General features: G+C 40.5%; 1 protein-coding gene across 1 annotated transcript in view; it reads left to right on the forward strand.

The window, feature by feature from the left end:
* egf (epidermal growth factor) overlaps positions 1-10,077 on the forward strand; it is a 31,675-nt gene extending 21,598 nt beyond the window's left edge. The window contains exons 16-24 of the mRNA XM_051658864.1: positions 475-600; positions 1,370-1,486; positions 1,723-1,848; positions 2,354-2,476; positions 2,719-2,884; positions 6,577-6,741; positions 8,465-8,564; positions 8,638-8,740; positions 8,895-10,077. Of these exons, the coding sequence (XP_051514824.1) occupies positions 475-600; positions 1,370-1,486; positions 1,723-1,848; positions 2,354-2,476; positions 2,719-2,884; positions 6,577-6,741; positions 8,465-8,564; positions 8,638-8,740; positions 8,895-9,058 (1,190 nt within the window). The 3' untranslated portion in view covers positions 9,059-10,077. The remainder of the gene's footprint in view (positions 1-474; positions 601-1,369; positions 1,487-1,722; positions 1,849-2,353; positions 2,477-2,718; positions 2,885-6,576; positions 6,742-8,464; positions 8,565-8,637; positions 8,741-8,894) is intronic.
* Positions 10,078-22,068: the final 11,991 nt, after the last annotated feature.

Raw genomic sequence — 22,068 nt, forward strand, 5'->3', positions numbered from 1 at the left:
CACAAACACTGTATTAGAGCAAAGAATGCAATTTGTGGGACTGATGCAGTACCCAGTGAAGCAGGTGGTGAAGCTAGAGAACAGTATGCGGCTTGAGAGAAATGTGAGAAATTTTGAAGAAGAAAAAAAAGGTCAAATTTGATTCATAGATGTACCAAAAAAAAAAAAAAAAAAAAAAAAAGCTATTTAAAGCTGTATAACATCCAGAAAGCTCAAAGGTGATAGGTCACAACTGGTTCTTTCCATACGGGTCAAAACTGACCCGTGAAGGCAATGGAACAAACAATTAGTTTAAAGTTATTATTTCTCTTAAACAATTACATACAAAACCAATTTTTCATTTATGTTTTATCTTTTGGTTCCAGAACTAAAAGCTATGTGGTATTTACAACATTTTTTTTACCTGTCCTGGGTCAAACATGACCCTAAGACAATAGGATGGTTAAAAAAAAGATATGTATTTTTTCCACACAGAATCAGGTGATGGTGAATCAAGCGATCATCTGAGCAAAAAAACACTGAATGATGAGAGCACACCACTGGCCATATCAGACCTCCGTTCAGAAGGAGACCAGCTTTTCAATGAGAAGATGGTGTCAGGTAGAAGATGATCCACAAGAATGTCACAACAAGAAGTCCATTTCTCACTTTTACATTTTTAAAGGGCTAGTTCACCCTAAAATGAAAATTCTGTCATCACTCAACCTTGTCGTTTAAAACTGTATGTTTTTGTCTTCCTTGGAATATAAAAGGAGATATTTATGTGATTGTCCATCAGGCTGCTTTTTTCATCCAATGAAGCAGCCATAGATTTATACTGTAAAGCTCTGAAAAAAAGGCACCATATTGTAAATGGACTTTAGGCCAACTATAAGTCTAAATCTAAAGCAATATCATAGCTTTGAATGAGGAACAGCCTGCAAACTGTGGACAGACTTCATTGGTTTTTATGGATCTCAAGCCATGCCAGATTAAAAAAACAAAATGGTAAGATTTGTGCAAAAAATATCATTCAATACGAGAGATTTGGTGGAGGGCAAGATTTTCTTTAAAAATTATTAAACATGTTATTTGTTCATACACAAAGCTCTTTTAGGACTTTAGAAGACTTTGAATAATGTGCACTAGTCAAATAGGCCTAGACTTTAATGTACACAATACTAAATGGCGCTGTCCTTTTTGAAATTTGCATGAAAAAGAGCAGCCTGGGCTTTCTACAAAATATTTCTTTTTGTGTTCATGAAAAAAAAAAAAGAAGCTTCAAATGACATGAGGATGCACAATTTCTCTACATGATTTAGTTGGATAACTTAAAAAATGACAATCTTTGGTGCCAGCTTGCTTAATAATAGATTGTTCCATGTTTTAGACCAGGATGACTGCTACTCTCTTATGTGTGATGTGAATGCTCACTGTATGCTGAAGGGAGGCAGAGCAGTGTGTCAGTGTGTCAGAGGTTTCACTGGTGACGGGAAGCTATGTGTGGGTAAGTATGTGTACGTAAGCGTCTGTGTGTGTTTTCACCAGATGTCAGATGATTTTGATTTGGTATAGACTAGTATAGAAAAGGTGGTGTGTGATGTATGTGTGAAGCTGGATTTATGTGTATGCAGAGTATATGGCTGTTATTCAAAGTATTGATCAATCTTTATGCTAATTTGAGCTTGTTTACCTGCACACAAACAGTATTGACCATATGTGTGTGTGCTTGTGCTTACACAGATATCGATGAATGCACAGCAGGCCTGGCAGAGTGCAGCAGTTCTCAGTCTGAGTGTGGGAACACAGCAGGTGGATATTTCTGCCAATGCAAAACTGGATTCAGTGGAGATGGTCATCACTGTATGGGTATGACAGAACACATGTTCACACACATTAAAAAATAATTGTCTACAACACTACTAGTGCAAAACTACATATCGTAGACACACACTAGTTGTCTAATGTAATAAATATGTCAAACATGAGTAATCTAAAACAGAAATTTGATATATGGCCATTTATGAACATATTTATAAAATTAATTAATTTTTTTAAACAATGCACAATTAAATTTGATGGTATTTTGTTATGACATTGAAATTTGTAAATCTTAAAATATTTTTTGAGTGTAAAATGGGGACGCATTAGGTTTGTGGAATCCATGCCAGCTTGAGTACATGCTGTGATTAAAAGCCAAAAATTAGACACTAAAAAATTCTGAAATTAATGTACATTTTTCCATTTTCACTCAAATTGTAATTCATTTTCGCTAGTAGCCTCAAACATTTGGCCTGCACAATATACAAATCTTTTTTTACATATTCTTTCCAGTGACTGACCTCTTGATATGTATGCACATGTGATTTTACAGATATAGATGAGTGTCGGTTAGATATCCATGACTGTGATGTGCACGCAGAATGCCTGAACACAGTTGGAAAATATCAGTGTAGATGTATATCTGGCTACACAGGGACTGGATTCAGCTGTCAGGGTAAGATTTGATTCAGCTGTCAGGGTAAGATTTGCATTTGAAATGTTTTACAGAACCAGTTACTTTTCAAAATATTGTTTTGTTATGAAAACAATGTGTTGTTATGGCTGGAGACTATGAGCAGGACCTGCTAATTTGAGTTTATGCAAAAGGGGTATTGCACTGACATGTAGCAGTTCAGCGTATGATGCAACATTATGTGGTATAGTGACCTCATTTTTATTCTCTGTTTCTTGTTGCAGATGAGTTTAAAGCCGCCCCCTCTTGGCTGAGTACTGGTAGTCCACTTGAGGTCACGTCACCATGGCAACACAACAACGTGCAGAGCTGCCCCTCCACACATGACTCCTACTGTCTGTATGAAGGGGTGTGCCTCTATTTCCCTGAGATGGAGTCTTATGCCTGCAAGCAAGTGTCTGCAAATATAACTTTGTTCAGACTGAATCCTCTGAAACTTTAACCTGATCTATCTAATAACTTATTTCATTTCTCATAATTCATGTCTTTGCATGGTTCATAAAAAATACCTCAAAGCAACAGTTCACCACAAAAATGAAAATTCATGCACACACCCTCATGATGCTCTAAACCTGTGTGAATTTCTTTGTTCTGTGGAGCACAAAGGGAGGCCTGTTTCACATCGCAAGCATAAGCAGTGCGTAAGCAGAGCATGTATTTTTTTGCCACCCATGTTAACAAGTGAAAGTTTTCACATCAGAAACTGCAGCAGAACGTCAGAGCGTAGCTTGAGAGTGAGCAGCGTGAGCTGCAGTGCAATGGGAGTTTGGACTTGGAGTCTATTTTTGCAGCGCTGCTAACTTAATTAAAGTGACAGTGCACTGTTGATGGACAAAATTAAGATAATTTGACATGATAAAGTAAAGTCAAAGAAAAAAGTGTGGGATGTAGTGGCTCTGGCTGAAGGTGCAGATGGTTGAGTTAACATTTTTTCTTTGGAAGCGCGTCCATTCTCATAATTTTTTAAAATGTTAATTATTTGTTGTGTTTTTCATTAGCAAATCTGCTGGAAATTTCAACCTCTAAACATTTCTCTAAACACAGACACACAACCCCCCCTTGAAAAATCACTAGCGGCACAAGATCATTTATTGTCATGTAAACAGATCAACACTGCAAAAAAATCATATTCTTAAAGAAATATTCCAGGTTCAACTTAAGCAAAGCTCAATCGCAGGAATGATGTTGATTACCACAAAAAAATAATAAAAAAAATAAAATAATAATAATAATAATAATAATAATAAATTAACAAATGAAATAAAATAAATCAATTAGACTTATCCCTCCTTTTCTTTAACCCTTTTGCACATGAGTTTCTCCTGTACTGACGGTTCCCCCAGCATGAGTTATTTAATGTGCACTGTAATTTAAAAATATTTCACTGTACACTTCATCAGCAGATGCACTGGAGGACAGATTATACACTATATTGCCAAAAGTATTCGCTCATCTGCCTTTAGACGCATATGAACTTAAGTGACATCCCATTCTTAATCCATAGGGTTTAATATGACGTCGGCCCACCCTTTGCAGCTATAACAGCTTCAACTCTTCTGGGAAGGCTTTCCACAAGGTTTAGGAGTGTGTTTATGGGAATTTTTGACCATTCTTCCAGAAGCGCATTTGTGAGGTCAGACACTGATGTTGGACGAGAAGGTCTGGCTCACAGTCTTCGCTCTAATTCATCCCAAAGGTGCTCTATCGGGTTGAGGTCAGGACTCTGTGCAGGCCAGTCAAGTTCTTCCTCACCAAACTCGCTCATCCATGTTTTTATGGACCTTGCTTTGTGCACTGGTGCGCAGTCATGTTGGAACAGGAAGGGGCCATCCCCAAACTGTTCCCACAAAGTTGGGAGCATGGAATTGTCCAAAATCTCTTGGTATGCTGAAGCATTCAGAGTTTCTTTCACTGGAACTAAGGGGCCAAGCCCAGCTCCTGAAAAACAACCCCACACCATAATCCCCCCTCCACCAAACTTCACAGTTGGCACAATGCAGTCAGACAAGTACCGTTCTCCTGGCAACCGCCAAACCCAGACTCGTCCATCAGATTGCCAGATGGAGAAGTGTGATTCGTCACTCCAGAGAACGTGTCTCCACTGCTCTAGAGTCCAGTGGCGGCGTGCTTTACACCACTGCATCCGACGCTTTGCATTGTACTTGGTGATGTATGGCTTGGATGCAGCTGCTCGGCCATGGAAACCCATTCCATGAAGCTCTCTGCGCACTGTTCTTGAGCTAATCTGAAGGCCACATGAACTTTGGAGGTCTGTAGCGATTGACTCTGCAGAAAGTTGGCGACCTCTGCGCACTATGCGCCTGAGCATCCGCTGACCCCGCTCTGTCATTTTACGTGGCCTACCACTTCATGGCTGAGTTGCTGTCATTCCCAATCGCTTCCACTTTGTTATAATACCACTGACAGTTGACTGTGGAATATTTAGTAGCAAGGAAATTTCACGACTAGACTTGTTGCACAGGTGGCATCCTATCACAGTACCACGCTGGAATTCACTGAGCTCCTGAGAGCGGCCCATTCTTTCACAAATGTTTGTAGAAGCAGTCTGCATGCCTAGGTGCTTAATTTTATACACCTGTGGCCATGGAAGTGATTGGAACACCTGATTTCAATTATTTGGGTGGGTGAGCGAATACTTTTGGCAATATAGTGTATATTATCAAACATATAATGTGATTTTTAGATGTTTATAATGATTATGATAGATAAGATGTGATCGCGAATGGGTATTTACAGTTTTTTTTACAAGGGTATGCATGCTGCCATATTGTTTACATTGCAATGCAGCATGGGATTCTGAGTTCGTCATAGAAGCATTGAAGGTTCTAAAAAACAAGCCCTTCCACTTTCCCAGCCCCAGAAGTGGTGAGAATGAGTGAGGGACGGAATGGGAGAAGACTCAAGTGGACGGACTAGTTTATATTCTTTATTTGACATTGCAGCAGCGCTGCATCAAAACAGTCAGCTCAGATGGTAATGGCTTTATACTTTTATTTGGTGATTAGTTGAATGTTTTTAACATAAAAAATAATGATATTGTGATGTAAAAAAGACTATTTGAGAAGCTGATTCATTATGACAACCGTTTCAGTCCCTCTCTGCTGGTAAACAGCAGCTGAGATGCAGATCGCACCTTGTACATGCGAAAGGGTTTTACTTATCAAGTGTACTGTATCTTGCTTTAAGGATGTTTAGATATGTTCCTGAACAAAAAATACAATACAAAAAATACTGTTTATTTATTTATTTATTTATTTTTTTACCTAGTTTGTCCAATGAATGATGATTTTTGTAAGGAGCGCAGCTTACTGTGTTGGCTGTTACTAAATTAATGAATTCTGCAAGACATTAGATTACACCAGCATCATGTAAATAAGATTTTATGCTAATCAAATTTGTAACACATATCAATTGCCCACTTCTGATAAACATTTTTATTAGTTATGAACATTAATATAGGAAATTCTCAATGTAGTTGCATATAAATCACTTTATTTTCAGTATAGAGCTGTGGCTGTAATGCTGTAAAAAAAAAAAAAGTATACTTCCAGTATAAAAGCCCTAGCAAGTCTGCAGCTGCAGTTGCGCTGTAGCTTCGCAAATGCGTTGCTCACGCTTGCGATGTGAAACAGGCATAAGTCCCCAGTCACCATTCACTTTCACTGCATTTTTTACCACACAATCCAAATGAAGGGTGACTGAGGCTCTCAGTCCCTAAAACATCTCCTTTTGTGTTCCATGGATGAAAGAAAGTCATACAGGCTTTGGATCGACATGGGGTGAATAAATGATGACAACATTTTCATTATAGGCTGAACTAACTTTTTAAAGCCATAAAACCTTAGCTGAATTTTGACATTTTTGCTTTCAGTTGATGAGCATTAGATGGCAGACTTGTACTAAACATGACTATGCTTTTTTTTTTTTTATGTTTGCCCTTGACAATAAGGACACCCATTAAGAGTATTCCGCAAACCATTTAATAGTTTTTGCTCTCTGTTTCCAGGGATGAGAAATAATGAATGCTGTGTATAATGATACACTTTATATGTATGCTGCAGTTGTGTGTCGGGCTACATGGGGGAGCGCTGTCAGTTCAGTGATCTTGAATGGTGGGAGCTGCAGCAAGCTGAACTGGAGAAGAGGAGGAATATGGCTGTAGCTGCTTGCACTGTGCTCCTTGTTACCCTGCTCTCCATCGCTGTTTGCGCCACCTACTGCTATGGGTGAGAGAGAGAAAGAGAGAGAGAGAGCCAAGGGGTCAGAATGCACGAATGTCAACTAATGTTTATCCATTTTTAGTCATATTTTAATTCATATTCTCAAGAAAGAGATGCAGTGGATTTAGATAAAGATATATTTACCCATCAAATATAGTTTATGATAAATAAATATATCATGTTCATCCCAATAGAAAAACAAATGACAAAATGTAATCAAAAGAGTTATGTTGATATGAAACCAGAGCATCTTAATGCCTCCTTGTATTGGATTCAAGGGACAAAATGAAAATAGAGCCCATGACAAAAATGGTTTGAAAACATCCTTTAGTTGCCATTACATCAAAGACCTCAAATGGTCTCATGCTGCTGGTCTGGGTTAATTTCCCTGCTCTACCGGTTGAAAAGCATGCAAGTGACATTAAATTGTTTATTAGGAGAGGAGGCCAAGGCCAATGAAAGATTTAAAGATGTTTTCATCCCCTTCAGCATGTGTCAGAAGACTTTAAGCACACATAAACTCACAGCTGGGTGATATTTTCCCCACCCTGGTTAATTATCTATTTCTCTATGCCTGTATTTATGGGGCTTAGTGACATTGAGCTGTGGTGTGGTGATTTCTTATACTCTTAAAGCAGCATACTTATGTAAGGTTTCTCTTCCCCCTGCACCTTAATGCAGTAGTTGCACGCTTTCAATTACATGCTTGGTTTAGCTTGTACTACAGCAATTACACATCAAAATAGGTCATTCCTACGCCCCAAAATGGACCCAGTGATCTATAACCTTATTTGAAAGCTACATGGTCGGCAAATTGTGTTTTTCACTTGGTTACTCTTGTTTCTATCTTCTCTCTTTTTTCTCTCCATTTTTTTCTATCTATATCAACTTTACAACTTCTAACTCTCTCACAAACACACACAGTACATACCCATTATTGCCCCAGGTGTAAGGGTGAGACACACATGTCAAATATACATGTTTGTAATAATACTACTTATCATACCTTCACATTTCAGTGCAACTCTTCATATTTCATTCTCACTCAACAGGATCCAGAGATTGGTTTTGTGCTCTGTATCGGTTAGCAGGGTGCCAATCCGTGAACAGATAAAGAAGATCAAAACGTCTCAGATTACTATTTACATAGATATGAGAGTTATGTGACTATAATCCATTTCATAGGATCCAGTTCGATGAATCTGACATTTTGCCTTTCAGAAACACAAAAAGAACATCTATTGAAAGGTCATTGAATCTACTGCCTCCATGACTTAAGTATTGTGACGGTTTCAGTTTTACACTGGATTAGATGAAAATATGCATGGCATGTCAAGTTTTTAAGTGTTAAAAATGAGATATTAATCAGTATTTTTTTTTTTCTTCTGTAAAACCCATTAAACAAGATCAATTTACCTGAAACGCTAAATGTGCAAGATATTGAGAATATTTTGTATGCCACATACATATGTAAGTGTATTTTGTCTTGTGGCATTTTGGCAGATTTTTTCACTTGTTTTTAAATTGTTTATGCTTATAAAAATTCCAGTGTCTCAAAATAAATAGACAAAACAAGTCAAAGTATAGTGTGCAGTTTTGCTTATCAACTGTTAGATATGTTACTGAAAAACAAGACAAAAATTACTGATTAGGAATATATTATTATTATTATTATTATTATGATTATTTATTTTTTTTTACAGTGTATAAATGTTTTGCTATTTGTCAGGTCTAAAAGACATTTTGGAATGTGTCCAGCAGAGGATGATGTGGGTGACGTGAGCATGAGTGAGGACAGTGTCACTGAAACAACGACTGTCACACCACAGGTAAGATGCTTATTTACAGTACTAAGATGTTGTTCTTGATAATATTGTCTATTTACATTTTGTGTGTGTGGAGGTCTATGTGGTTTTGGATACTAGTCCCTGTGTTGATGAAAATGTCCTTCGTGTTGTGGGGTGTCCCAGAGGAGCCATATGCCTCTCTTGCTCCTCAGAAAGAGGTAAGAATTTCCATTCCTACCTCCTCCCATAAATTACTGCAATTGTTTGCATTCAGCAATAGTATGGATCAGCTTTCTCACTTCCTTATACATTCCCCTTATATATTGCTGTATCATTGAGTCTGTATGTAAGAATGTGTGTTTTTTAAACTAGGAGAGAGTTTTGCTCTAGAGGAGGCTGAGACACTGCAGAAACACAACCATGGTCTTCATGTTGCCAACTGCTCTGTATCATGTGACATACACAAACTGATGGATACAGAGAGGACCACTGATAAGCTCATCTCCCTAGAAGACTCTCTATCATCGCCCAAATGATTCACCAGAAAGCCTTCACTGGAGGCTGGCCCATGAACTGCTAATGTGAATATGTTCAAAACAATAATTCATCGTCATTCAGTGTTGTTATTTAGCCAGATGAGGGATTACCTTCACAATGAGGTTTTTCATGTTCCAGAAAAACAAGATTACAGGTTCAAGTAGCAGCAGTTATTTGTCAGCAGATTTCATATGCAAAATAGGTCACTACCTGGTCAGTAAAGGGAAGTAAGCCATGAAGGGATCTGTAAAACCAGTGCACATCCCTCTAATGGTTTTATGGTTTCAATACAAATAAGAGCTATAGGATGTTTTAAGATCATTTTATCTAGTCTATAAGGAGGTCATCCAGAGCAATTCAATGCTGCTTTGAAGACTGTTCTAATGCTAACCAAGCTACATTAGTCATAATATACAAGTACTTGTCACAAAAGTGAAGCTTTTTGTTGTATTGCATACTAACTGTGTAAATAGTAAACATACCTCTTTTTGCCTTGCATATTGTGTAACTATTGTGATCTTATAAACTATGTTGAACTTTAATGCATTTCATTTTAAAGACTTTATTTTAATAATTGGTTTGAGAAGGTGAAGTGGGAAATGAAGACCCATCCTGCTTTGCCAGCAGAAAACAACATGTACTTTGTCTATTTTGCTTCAGATCCTACAGAGAAGTGTGTAATTTCTGCACTACTAGTAGTATCATACAGACTTTCAAAAATAATGAAGGTTAACTATAAAGGTTAACCAAACACATCACCTGTCTTTCATTGGTCAGAAAACAATGGTTTATAATGATATTGATAGAATTAAAAGCCCAGATTATCTAAACACATTAACCTGTTAATGAATCAAGTTTAAATGATAAAAGATCTAGAAAATGAACAGTTTAGAAGTTCTGACCTATTTGACTTCGAGCAGACCCTCTCTTAAACTGCTCACATAGAAACTGCAGATTTCCACAGAATTGATACGTCCATCATACAAAATTTCTTCACATCTCCCATGCATGTTTGTTTATGAAATATTTAGGATCATTTTATTATGCTTCCAGAAAATAAAGGTTCTTTATCAGCATGTATGGTTCTATAAAGAAACTTTAACATCCATGGAACCGCATTGCACAAAAGTGTTTTTTTTTTGTTTTGTTTTTTTTAAAGTTCTTTAATGAAACTTTCACTGCAAGGTTCTCTGGGGGAACCAAAAATTGATCTTAAATAGCATCACTGTGAAAAACCCTTTTTGGAACATTTAATTTGAAAAGTTAAGTGTGTACTAATTTCAGCTCCATTTAACACATTGAACCATGTATAAAGCCATTTCACAGACTTTCCCCCAAAATCATCGCAAAAAATGTGAAGCTAGTCCACAGGTTCCGTCTGGACCTCTAGTCGGGGAGAGGTAAGAGCAATATTTCGGAAGCAAGCTATATGTTTTATCTATATCTATATATTTGTCTTTACAACAAACAATATTTGTGCTGGGATTATAAGGTTTTAACCTATTTTGAACTGATAGACCAGCAAAACCCAGCTGAAGGATGATGTATTAAATATGACTAAACAATAAAAAAATTTATAATTAGTGTAACGTTTGAAGGAAGTCACGAGAGTGGGATCTAGATGCAGCTTAACTTTAATAACAAATAAATCAAATACAAAAATGGTAAACACTGGAACAGGGCAAGACTAGGAACTGGGAAACAAAACAAACGTTACAAACAAGATAGCAACTGGAACATGAACTGGAGAAAAACACAACAACTGACAAAGACTGAACAGACATCAGGGCATTATATACACAAGGATTAATGAGGTAATGAAAAACAGGTGAGAACAATTGGTAACAGCTGGCAGTGATGTGGGCAGTGAATTAAGGGGAATGTAGTCCGGGGAAAACAGAAGACAGAGGCTAAACACAAGGCAAAACAACAGTGAATCATGACAGAACCGCCGTGGCAGGCATGGGCGTTGGCTCGATGGCCGGGGCAGGTGTGGGCATTGGCTTGGTGGCTGGGGCAGGCGTGGAGCAAGGAGTCATGGACGGCTTGGAGCAAGGAGCTGCGGGCAGCTTGAAGCAAGGGGCCGAGGGCGGCTTGGAGCAAGGGGCCGTGGGAGGCTTGTCTATGACGTGGCATGGAGCAGACTCAGGCGTGGCTGTGACTTGGCATGGAGCAGACTCAGACGTGGCTGTGACAGAGCGTGGAGCAAACTCAGGCGTGGCTGTGACATGGCGTGGAGCAGACTCAGGTGTGGCTGTGACCTGGCATGGAGCAGACTCAGACTTGGCTGTGACATGGCGTGGAGCAGACTCAGACTTGGCTGTGACATGGCGTGGAGCAGACTCAGGCGTGGAAGGCTTGGAAGCCGGGTTCACTTATAAAATATAAGTGCTATATTTTATTTATTTCATTTAGCAGTGATTTCTACAGAACTTTCATGTGATGGCTGTACAGTACTTTTCACAGATTCCCATGTCTTTATTTAAATCTGTTGTCTGCCAACTCCAGATGTTTTTCTTCCATTTGTTGTAGCTGCGTTATTGGTATAGTGAGTTATTGCATGTCTTTTTGCAGTTAATAAAGTTCTATGATTGAAATAATTGGTTTTGCGTTAAATTTGACCACATTCATCTTTCAAAAAAGGTAAAGGTTCCTAAAAAGGGAATCGTCACTGTCTTGTAACAGGCAATGATATATACAGTATATATATAAAGGATTGGGGTGTAATGGAATACATGTAACGGGATTATGTATTTAATATACAAAATATAAGTAACTGTATTCCACTACAGTTACAATTTAAATCATTGGTAATTAGAATACAGTTACATTCAAAAAGTATTTTGATTACTGAAGAGATTACTTTGCATTTTACTGTCATTTGTTTCATTTAATATTTAATCCTTTCAGATGGAAAACATTTATACATATAAATGATGTGATCCAAAGTGCATTTGAACAGCGGTGAAACACTTTCTTATGATGTGTTACATTCATACGAGCAGACAGAGAAGTACATTTGAAGTAAGTTTGGAGCAGAAGAAATAGAAATAAACCTTGTGTAAATTGTCAGCTTTACACTAAGCTAAAATGCTATTTCTAGCCATTTTACATGCACATGTTTCCAGGCACGATCATATTTTTTTATCAAGAAATTTCACGTTGAATCATAATTTATTTTTTTCTAGTAAGACCTTTGATATTAGGGCAAAAATTGTATTCTTGATCATTTTTGTATTGTTTTCCTGTAAAAATATCTAAAAATCATTAAAACAAGATACATTTGATTGATCTTGTTTTAGAAACAACACTGCATAAGATATTTAGGTTTTTTAGAGAATGTATTTTTAACATGTATTTTGTCACTGTACTGGCAGAGTTTTTATAGTCAAAACAAGTGAAAAAATCTACCAGTTCTGAAGAAGTAATCCAAAGTATTTAGAATACGTTACTGACCTTGAGTAATCTAACGAAATACGTTACAAATTACATTTTACAGCATGTATTCTGTAATCTGTAGTGGAATACATTTCAAAAGTAACCCTCCCAACCCTGATTTTATATATATATATATATATATATATATATATATATATATATATATATATATATATATATATAAGAATAAGTTTGAGGTTTTGTTTATCATTTATAAAAAGTGTGTGTGTTAGTCATCTCTGATCTTTCTTTTAAAAGGTGTCTGAACTCTGAACTGAGGTCCACTATCTGTTAGCTATAACCTTCTCTCTCTCTCTCTCTCTCTCTCTCTCTCTCTCTCTCTCTCTCTCTCTCTCTCTCTCTCTCTCTCTCTCTTTTAATCTCTTCCTTTGCCATCACTGGCCCACATCATTATTGATTTTCTGAGAGGGTCCACTTATTGCTCTCTGATACGATGAACAGTGGAGTCCAGGTTGCACTCCAAACTTGGGGGGATGGAGCCTGTAATAAAGGTGAAATTGGACCTACGTCAATTCTGTGATAATACTTCTCCTTAAAGCTAAAAGACTCCAAAATTAAAGGACATGTTTTCTTTTGGGTCTCAGCATTTTGTCGCCTTCAATTTCCAATGGTCACAACACAAAGGCAAAGGGCATATTTGTGTCAAATTTTGTCAGTATATTTCCTTGTAAAGTCTATATTCACTGTAAAAAAAAAAAAAAATTGTGAATATATTTAATCATAAGACACAACTTTCAGAAGCCACTGTAGAGCACAGAATCATGACACAACAGTGCTAACATTAAGTGCTTTTGTTTACATAATGTTTTCTCTACAATGTACACTAAAAGAAAATTAACCTACTGTAAAATGTGCTTTATTAAGATCTAAATTAACTGGTTTAGTTTAGAAGTATAACTTAACTTGTCTGAATCAAACTGGGTACATTAGGTTACACCCACAAGCTCCTTAAGGTAATTAATTACCACTTTTTTCAGTTATGTATCAACTTTTCTCTTATGTACAAAGAAGCCAGTTTTAGTTTATACTGCTCTAAAGAATAGTTCACTCAAAAATGAAAATTTTGTCATGATAACGGCAGCTGGTGGGATCAAGGGATGAGAGAGCTAACCCACCTGAGAGTGGAGGAGAAAGACAGACAGACAAACAGAGAGGGAGAGAGAGAGAGAGAGAGAGAGAGAGAGAGAGAGAGAGAGAGAGAGAGAGAGAGGTATTTGCAGTTGGGCTGCAACAAAGCATCAGCGTCTCTTTTTCAGCCTTTTTCGACGTTTTTCCATCATTTTCCATCTCATCAGACAGGGAGCAGTTGGTCTGTGGAGATTCCAAAAGGTGCACAGATGAGGGGACTAAATAAGGCATTAGATGCCCACTCAAAGGCTTTATCTCTGGTCCTCTATGTCAGTGTAGTGCCCTTGTGGTTTGCCCAGAGTCATGCTGCTTTGCTTGGCTTTGAGTAGATTTAGCACAATTAAGGGATAATGCATGAATTTGGGCACAGGCACATGTGCGTATGGCTCAATTCTATTGACGAGTAAGCTTGTCAGTCCCCTAATAGAGCTATCAGAAAGAACAGGAACAACTGTGGCACGGTGGGGACACTGGGAGAATGCCATGTTGGGTTTGAGCTTGTTTATGGCCTAAGACAAGCGCAATGTGTGTTGCAGAGATGTATTCTGAATGATTAAGATTGCACTGTAATGCGTGCAATCATCCACCATTCATAAATTCATGATAATTCTAACTAAACTGACTATACAGGCAAGAGCGTAGATTTCATGTTACACTGAAAATTAGTGTTCGGGGGAAGTTGTGGCCATATGACAGTCAAATAGGAGCTTCAGCATAATGTACACAATAGACATTATTCACGCTAGCGCCTTCTTTGATTTTTAATGGGAATGACAACGAGGCTGTGAGGGATATACTAACAGTCTCTTCAATGGCTGTACTGCAGTTTAAAGTGTTTTTGGATTTTTCAGCAGACAAAACATTGATTAAATATCTGTCCAAGAACATTCAGTGTACAAAAAACTCCAGACAACATGAATTGTGGATCTAGGAGCTTTACAGCTTTTTATCGTTCGTGCCATTGAAGAGATGATAAGTTGTCAGCCTTGTTGTCATTCCCAATAAAAAAAAAAATTTTTTTTTTTTTTGTCTTAAAAAGCTTTTATTATTTCCACTATCAAAACTTTGAAAAGGCTTCATCAATCTAGGCCTGTATACAAGTTTTTTTTCTATTTTGGAAGCCATATTTGTGCAGACTTCTGTTGTTGTTGTTGTCATCGTCTGTTTATTAACGTCTGGGTACTTGGAAGAGTATGTGGAAATTGGATTATTAGTGCTTTATGAATGCACCTTTGACCTCTTCTGTCAGTCAGGCTTCTATAACACAGAATGGTGTAATAAGACAATGGAATACCAATTGCTTATTGGTATTTTATGAAATAATAAAACAAGGCTAGTAAACTCTTTCAGATTTTAGAATGAATTGGTTTGGCATAAGTCAACAGAATAAATGCCTTAGCTTTAAAGTCACAATGTATGATGTTGTTCAAGTACATTTATTCACACTTTTATATGACTGGCTAGGCATTAGCATTGATATTTAGATGAACTCTTTTATTTTATTTTTATTTTATTTATTTTTTTGCTTTTTGTTTTTAATCTTTACCTTTATTTTACCAGGTTAGTCTCTTGAGATTGCAAATCTATTTACAGAGAGAGACCTGGCAAAAATGGCAGCATAAAACTTATTAACATAAAAGACACAAGTAAAAACGAGTACACACAATTTGTTAAATAAAACAAAATAAAATGTATATGTTACCTAATTTGTAATTCATCATTGCAAGCGCTCATTATTAAATGTCTGGAGGCGTTACAGTTTTAACTCTTTAACTCTTTAAGTTCTAACTGACACACTGCACCCTTTGTGGATTCTTTGACCTTTCAAAATGATAACTGATATTTTATGAGCTAGACAAAGCATGGCTCATCTTACCTAAGGCTTTTTGTGGCATTCTCAACTGGGCAGTGAGTAAGTCATATCAAGTTTATTGCCTTGCACGTGACTGTAATTAGTAGACAAGAATGAAACATAGTTCCTCTGACACCATGGTGTGACATGTACCAAGACTAATAACTAGGTATATAACATTTTCAGATGACAATAATGGCACCAGACCTAGACTTCAGATAACAGATAACATTGTCTGAGGTCAAAATACAAAAGCAGTAAATCTGAACTACTGTAAATATATTGCATAACCAAAACCTGTGTATAGTGATGGACATACATGGGTGGAAGCTGCTTTTCAGCTGCAGTAGAGAATGGGGGGATGGGGTGTTTTTGCCTTTCCACCCGTCAAGCCCGCTGTCATTTCGAACAATCCCATTCAGCCAGCAATCGTGGGCCCCCCTCTCAACCTGGGCCCCAATGCACACCCTGCACTGCCAGTAGCTACGCCACTGTCCCCTACTCTGAGGAAGAAGTAGTCTTTACAGCTTGCCTTGTGCTGAATGCTTCAAATCAGTGAAGTCATTTAGTATGGATGAAGTGTCATTTCATTATATCTCCAGTAGCCAGTGATAGAATAAATGTGTGTAATTAAAATAGCCCTGCAGGGCTAAAATTTCATCATGCCTGCCACTCTACATTGGTCTTTTCCACCAGTTTTTCTTCTTTCAGGAGCTGTTGGTGTTGTTGGGGAATACAGCTTAACCCAATTAAGAGACCACTATGAACAAAGACCCAGGATCAAGCTTACAATCAATTGACAGTTTACTAAAGACAAATTCATCACAATTCCAGTGGTAGCAATCAGAAAGACAAGTTAAAGATGAGTTCAGGGAGCAAACTTACTTAAAATACAGAAATACTAGGATTGATAGGCATATGCAAAATTGATTTACTTTCCAGATTTTCTAACATTCTGATTGGTACAAACATAGGAAGATTACATAAATTGCTCTAAACGTTGTGTTCATCAGACTGCATGACAACAACACTATTTTAGACATCACATTTTGTTTTTATCATAACTCTAATTCTAGCACTTCTGTAGGTATCATGAGTTGTGGTGCCTTTTTACTTGTGATGTCCATTGTGTGGAGGTTGATTGGTTATGAGGCTCCCCATTGACAAAAACATATCACATTCCATGAAGAATAAGATGATTAGAGAGAACAAACAAGTTGTATCTTCTTTCAACAAGGCTACATGGCACCCAAACTTATCTGGAATGCAAGGCTTGTGAGGAGACTTGGAAGTACATAGAGAAAACAATACAAATATACAAACCAGAATATGCCAGAATTAAAACTTCCACTTATAATACAGAGTAATCAACAGTGATTAATGGAGCTAGAAAGAGTTAAACATAATGTGACTACTGTCACTGAACATAACCTAAGCATGGCCTTGCTTTTACCCACAAGGCACACACACACACTTAAATGTCTCACACAACTGGTATGAATGTACTAAAAAAATGCATTTAATATACTGTACACAGTAACAGGGCCGTTTCTAGGCATAGGCGAACTAGGTGGTCGCCTGGGGCGCCACCTGCTGTGGGGGGCACCAAAGAGGAGACCGCCACAACACACCCCAACCCCCCACCAACGGGGGCAGCAATAGGGATCTCGCCTAGGGCGCCAGAATTTTCTGAAACGACCCTGCACAGTAATATTAAGATTAAATAAATTAGATGAAATTAATGATTCATAAACTTGAGATATAAAGATGATTCAACAAACACTTACTGCGCTCCTGACATGGGTCAGACCTTTAGTCACTTTTCAAAGATGAAATATACAAATTACTTGTGACATATAATGTATAATCATGACAACATAATACAATCATTAATAAGTAGGATTGTTAGTAATTTTATAAAACTCATCAACTAAACAATAGAAAAACAAACGTGATTACGTGAGAGTCACCCAGACCAAACTCCAGGCAGGTATAGCTGACAGAGAACGCTTGCAGGTCCCCGACCCTCTTGATGGAGGTGATGCAATCATGAGGGCCGTCTTCAAGGAGAGGTCTTTCAACTCGACTGACCCTAGCGGCTCAAAGGGAGCTCCACGAAGGCCCAGGAGGACCACGGAGAAATCCCATGAGGGGAACAGGCGTGGCCTAGGAGGATTCAGCCTCCGGGTGCCTCTCAGGAACCTGATGATCAGGTCGTGCTTCCCTAAGGACTTACCGTCCACTGTATCGTGGTGTGCCACTATGGCGGCCACATACACCTTCTAGGTGGAGGGGGACAGCCGTTCCTCCAGCCTCTCCTGCAGGAAGGAAAGCACTGACACGACTGCACATCTCTGAGGGTCTTCAGCTCGGGAAGAACACCAATTCGCGAACCGACGTCACTTCAGGGTATAAAGCTGCATCGTGGAGGGAGCTCTGGCCTGAGTGTTCGTGAGTGAGCATTCAAAATGTGCTTTGGCGTCAGCATCTTGAATGGGAGTCTGTGCCCGGTTCAGAACTCGCAGGTCCAAGATTGGCCACAACCCACCGCCTTTCTTTGGTACGATGAAGTAAGGGCTGTAAAACCCTTTCTTCATCTCGGCTGGAGGGACAGGCTCTATCACGCCCTTGCACAGAAGGGTCGCGATCTCTGCACGCAAGGTGGCGGCGTTCTCGCCCTTCACCGAAGTGAAGTGGACACCACTCAACCGGGGCGGATGCCTGGTGAACTGAATCGTGTAGCTGAGTCGGATGGTCCTGGCCAACCACTGCGATGGGTTGGAAAGCGCTAGCCATGCGTCCAAGCTCCGGGCGAGGGGCATTAAGGGGACAATCGTATTTAACGTACCTGTCGGTGGGGCCTCACGATGGGAGGGAGCAGGGAATGCCATGTTGAGGAGCCTCACTTCCTCTCGAACTAGAGGCTGTGCTGAGGGTACCCTCGAAGCACTTACCTTGCTCCATGTACCCAGCATCGGGGGGGTCGGCGACGGGGAGGAGGGACTTTTTGACCGTCCTCGTAGTTCGTCACAACCACCTGGCAGTGGGTGTGAGTGTGGTGCGACCGGATGCGCGAAGGCAGGGGGCCTGCGTTCGCGCCGTCTAAGTCGCAGGTTTCCATGATAACGGCGGTCGTAAACACTGGCTATGACCCAGAGAGTGAGGAAACTGCTCTTTTATTGAGAATGTGGGTACCACAGCCTGTTCAAGGTGCGGTGAACATAAAAGAAAAGGAAACCAAGGATTTACCTCCCGGCCCTCCACCGGGGGATGGATTGGTCTGGATACCAGTTCCAGGTTTGCAGCAGACATCTCGCTGCCTGGGTCGTCTGTCTCAGGGGCGCTTAGGAGCCTTCCAGGTCCTCGTACCGGCCCATTAGGCGGGGGGGGGCGTCAGCTTCCTGCGGGGGGCTCTACGCTGGGGCCGAAAACTGGGCTTGGGCTGAGGTGGAGCCGCCTGGGCTTTAGCCACCGCAGGGGGACGCCCTCGGCGAGCAGACGGGATACGGGATCTTGAGCCGCACCAGGGCAAGATGTGTTGTATAGCCTTCATCTGCTTCCTCACCACTGAGAACTGCTGGGCGAAGTCCTTGACGGTGACGCAGAATAGGCCGATCTGGGAGATGGGGGCATTGAGAAAGCGAACCTTGTCCGTGTCCCTCATTTCAACCAGATTCAGCCACAGGTGGCGTTCCTGGACCACGAGGGTGGACATTGCCTGCCTGAGTGCTCACGCCGTGACCTTCGTTGCCCGGAGGGCGAGGTCGGTCGCAGAGTGCAACTCCTGCATCGCATTGGGATCAGGACTATCCACGTGTAGTTCTGTTAGTGCCTTGACCTGGTGTACTTGCAGGAGGGCCATGGTATGCAGGGCAGAGGTGGCCTGACCAGCGGCGCTGTAGGCTTTGGCTGTCAGAGACGACGTCATCCTACAGGCCTTGGAAGGGTGTGCCAGGCGATCCCGCCAGGTGGCTGTGCTTTGCAGGCACAGATGCACCGCAACCGCCTTATCCAGCTGAGGGACCTCCGTATACCTGTGGGCCGCCCCGCCATCGAGGGTAGTGAGAGCGGACGAGCTAGGAGGTCGGTTTTGGGCAGAAAAAGGTGCCCTCCACAAACTCGTCAGCTCGTCATGCACTTCCGGGAAGAAAGGGACCGGGGGGGGCGGAGGCGTAGCTGTGAGCAGCGCCCTGAACCCAGGAACCAATCATCTAGCCGCGAGGGCTCAGGGGAGGGTGGAAGTTTCCACTCCAACCCAACACATGAGGCGGCAAGGGCAAGCATGGCGGTCATCTTGCCATCAGCCTCAGACTGGGCGGGCCGACCCGAAGGTGGAAGCCCAGTCGAGTCCTTGGTGTCTGACATCGCCAGTATGCTCTCTGATGCAGCGATCGAGCACTCATCCCGCTCCAGAGCTCTGAAAGGGACACTAAGCTGGCCCTGGGGTGAGCTGGTCTCCTCTTGGAACTCACTGGGGGTAAACGAGCATGCTGGGGAATGGGAAGTCCGCGGGGATTTACCCATTGAAGCCCCTAAATCACCTCCAACGCCAGCCGGGCTGGCCTCGTACCCGGAGGTAGAAGGCACGGCACGGGGGGCGGCTAGAGTGGCTTTCCCCCGGAAGAAGGAAAGCCGCGACCGCCACGTTGCCATGGTCATATTCTCACAATGAGAACATGAACCATCCACGAACGCTGCCTAAGTGTGATTACGACCCAGACACGTGAGGCAGCGCCCGTGGCCGTCGGAAGCGGAGAGATAGCGACCGCATCCAGGAATCACACAAAGACGGAAAGGCATCTTGAAAAAGAAGCATCTTTAAAAAGACGATCATGTCAATGTGTTTGCTCTAATAGAGAAAATATACTCTTTGCAGGAATATAACTCTCTTAGCGCTGTCGAAGTGCCCAGGGGCGTAATCTGCACAGATCTGTGCAGAAGGAGAGAAAAGCCACTGGAATGCGCAGTATATCCAACAGCAAACACTTCTTGGGAGATGAATGGACAGGTAGTGGAAGACAGCTTGCTGACACACAACTGCTTGGCTCCGAAGAAAAAATCTGAATGAGTGGTTGTGAGCCAGCTCCTTTTTCGTATGTCCAGGGGATTGGCATGCAAATTCCACTCGCCAATTCTCATTGGCCTTTTCTCAAAGATCTGAGGTGTTTGGGGCTCCCAAGGGCAACCCCTTGTGTCACTACATCGACACAACGTTGAGTGAGTGACAGAAGGGGAACGTCTCGGTTACTGTCGTAACCTCCGTTCCCTGATGGAGGGAACGAGACGTTGTGTCACCTAGTGTCACTACATCGACACATCGTGGAGTGAGTGACAGAAGGGGAACTGTTTAACCACTCAGTGATGATTTAAAGTAATAAATATGAGGTAGAAAATGTTTTATTTGTAATGTTTACATTCTGAATTCATGACGCAGTTGAGCTAACAACATGCTATTTATGATGATACTACTAATTTATGATGATACTACTGCAAAGTGGATGTGTAAAAGAGTGTTAATGGGTTAAAACAGACAAAAGAATGATGGTAAGAGAGGCATATGTTACTTTGGACAGATGTGTGAATGGCTTTCGCTGTTGTTCGCACATGAGTGAATGGGCACTTGAGAGTATTTCAGTAGATTTGATTCCCTTTGTAGACTAATTAAACAATTACTTGAATGATTGTACAGATGTAGGTAAATTTGCACCAGCTCGCTAATAACTCTACTCACCACTGTGTTGATGTTGACTGATTTTGACTGACTGAAGAACGTAAGCAGAATTAGCTGTCAGTCTCTAGGTCACACCTACTGATGATGTGGAGCAATGACAGTAAGAAAGTGTTTAGCAGCTGATCATACATTTTCCTAAAAGATCGCCCATCGAGCTGTTATAAGAACCACAGAAACAAACACAAAAACAGCACCTTTTTGGCCAGATTTGGTTCTAAATGGTGTCACACCTGTTCTTTCTCCGATTTCATATGAAGTATATCGGGGCCTTAAGGGTGCTTTCACACTAGCACTTTTGTTGCGCACCCGGGTTCAAATGATGTCAATGTTCGGTTAGTTTGGATGATGTGAATGCTGATTTCCGAACTTGGGTGCACACCCACATACCGCACCCGAGTCCGCTTGAAAAGGTGGTCTGGGTTCTGTGAACTTTGGTGCGGTTCGCTATTACACTGATATGACCAAATCGCGCAAGTGAACCGCTTGTGATTACATATAATCTGCATCTTTGCAGGCTCCCGATTGCAATTTTTATGGTATAATACATTTCTTATACCTGCATGTCTCCAAACAAATCCCCTTCAGAGAGCAGCTCACATTCTTCACATCTCTATCAACACATCTGTGGCTAGCAGCAGACAAACCCTCACATTCTTCACGTTTTTGCACAATCAGTGCATCCGTATCAGATAATCACACAAGTGGTTCTGTGCATGGAAAGTTTTGTTGGTAAATCCAAAGAGATGAATACTTTAATAACACAGTGAAGCTGATGTCTTCTTGAGTTGTTACCTAGTTACAATGATAACTGCCGTACAGTAAACCATTGCCGTGGTCCT

This window comes from Myxocyprinus asiaticus, chromosome 27 (genome assembly GCF_019703515.2).
Source record: "Myxocyprinus asiaticus isolate MX2 ecotype Aquarium Trade chromosome 27, UBuf_Myxa_2, whole genome shotgun sequence".
Taxonomy (NCBI): Eukaryota; Metazoa; Chordata; class Actinopteri; order Cypriniformes; family Catostomidae; genus Myxocyprinus; species Myxocyprinus asiaticus.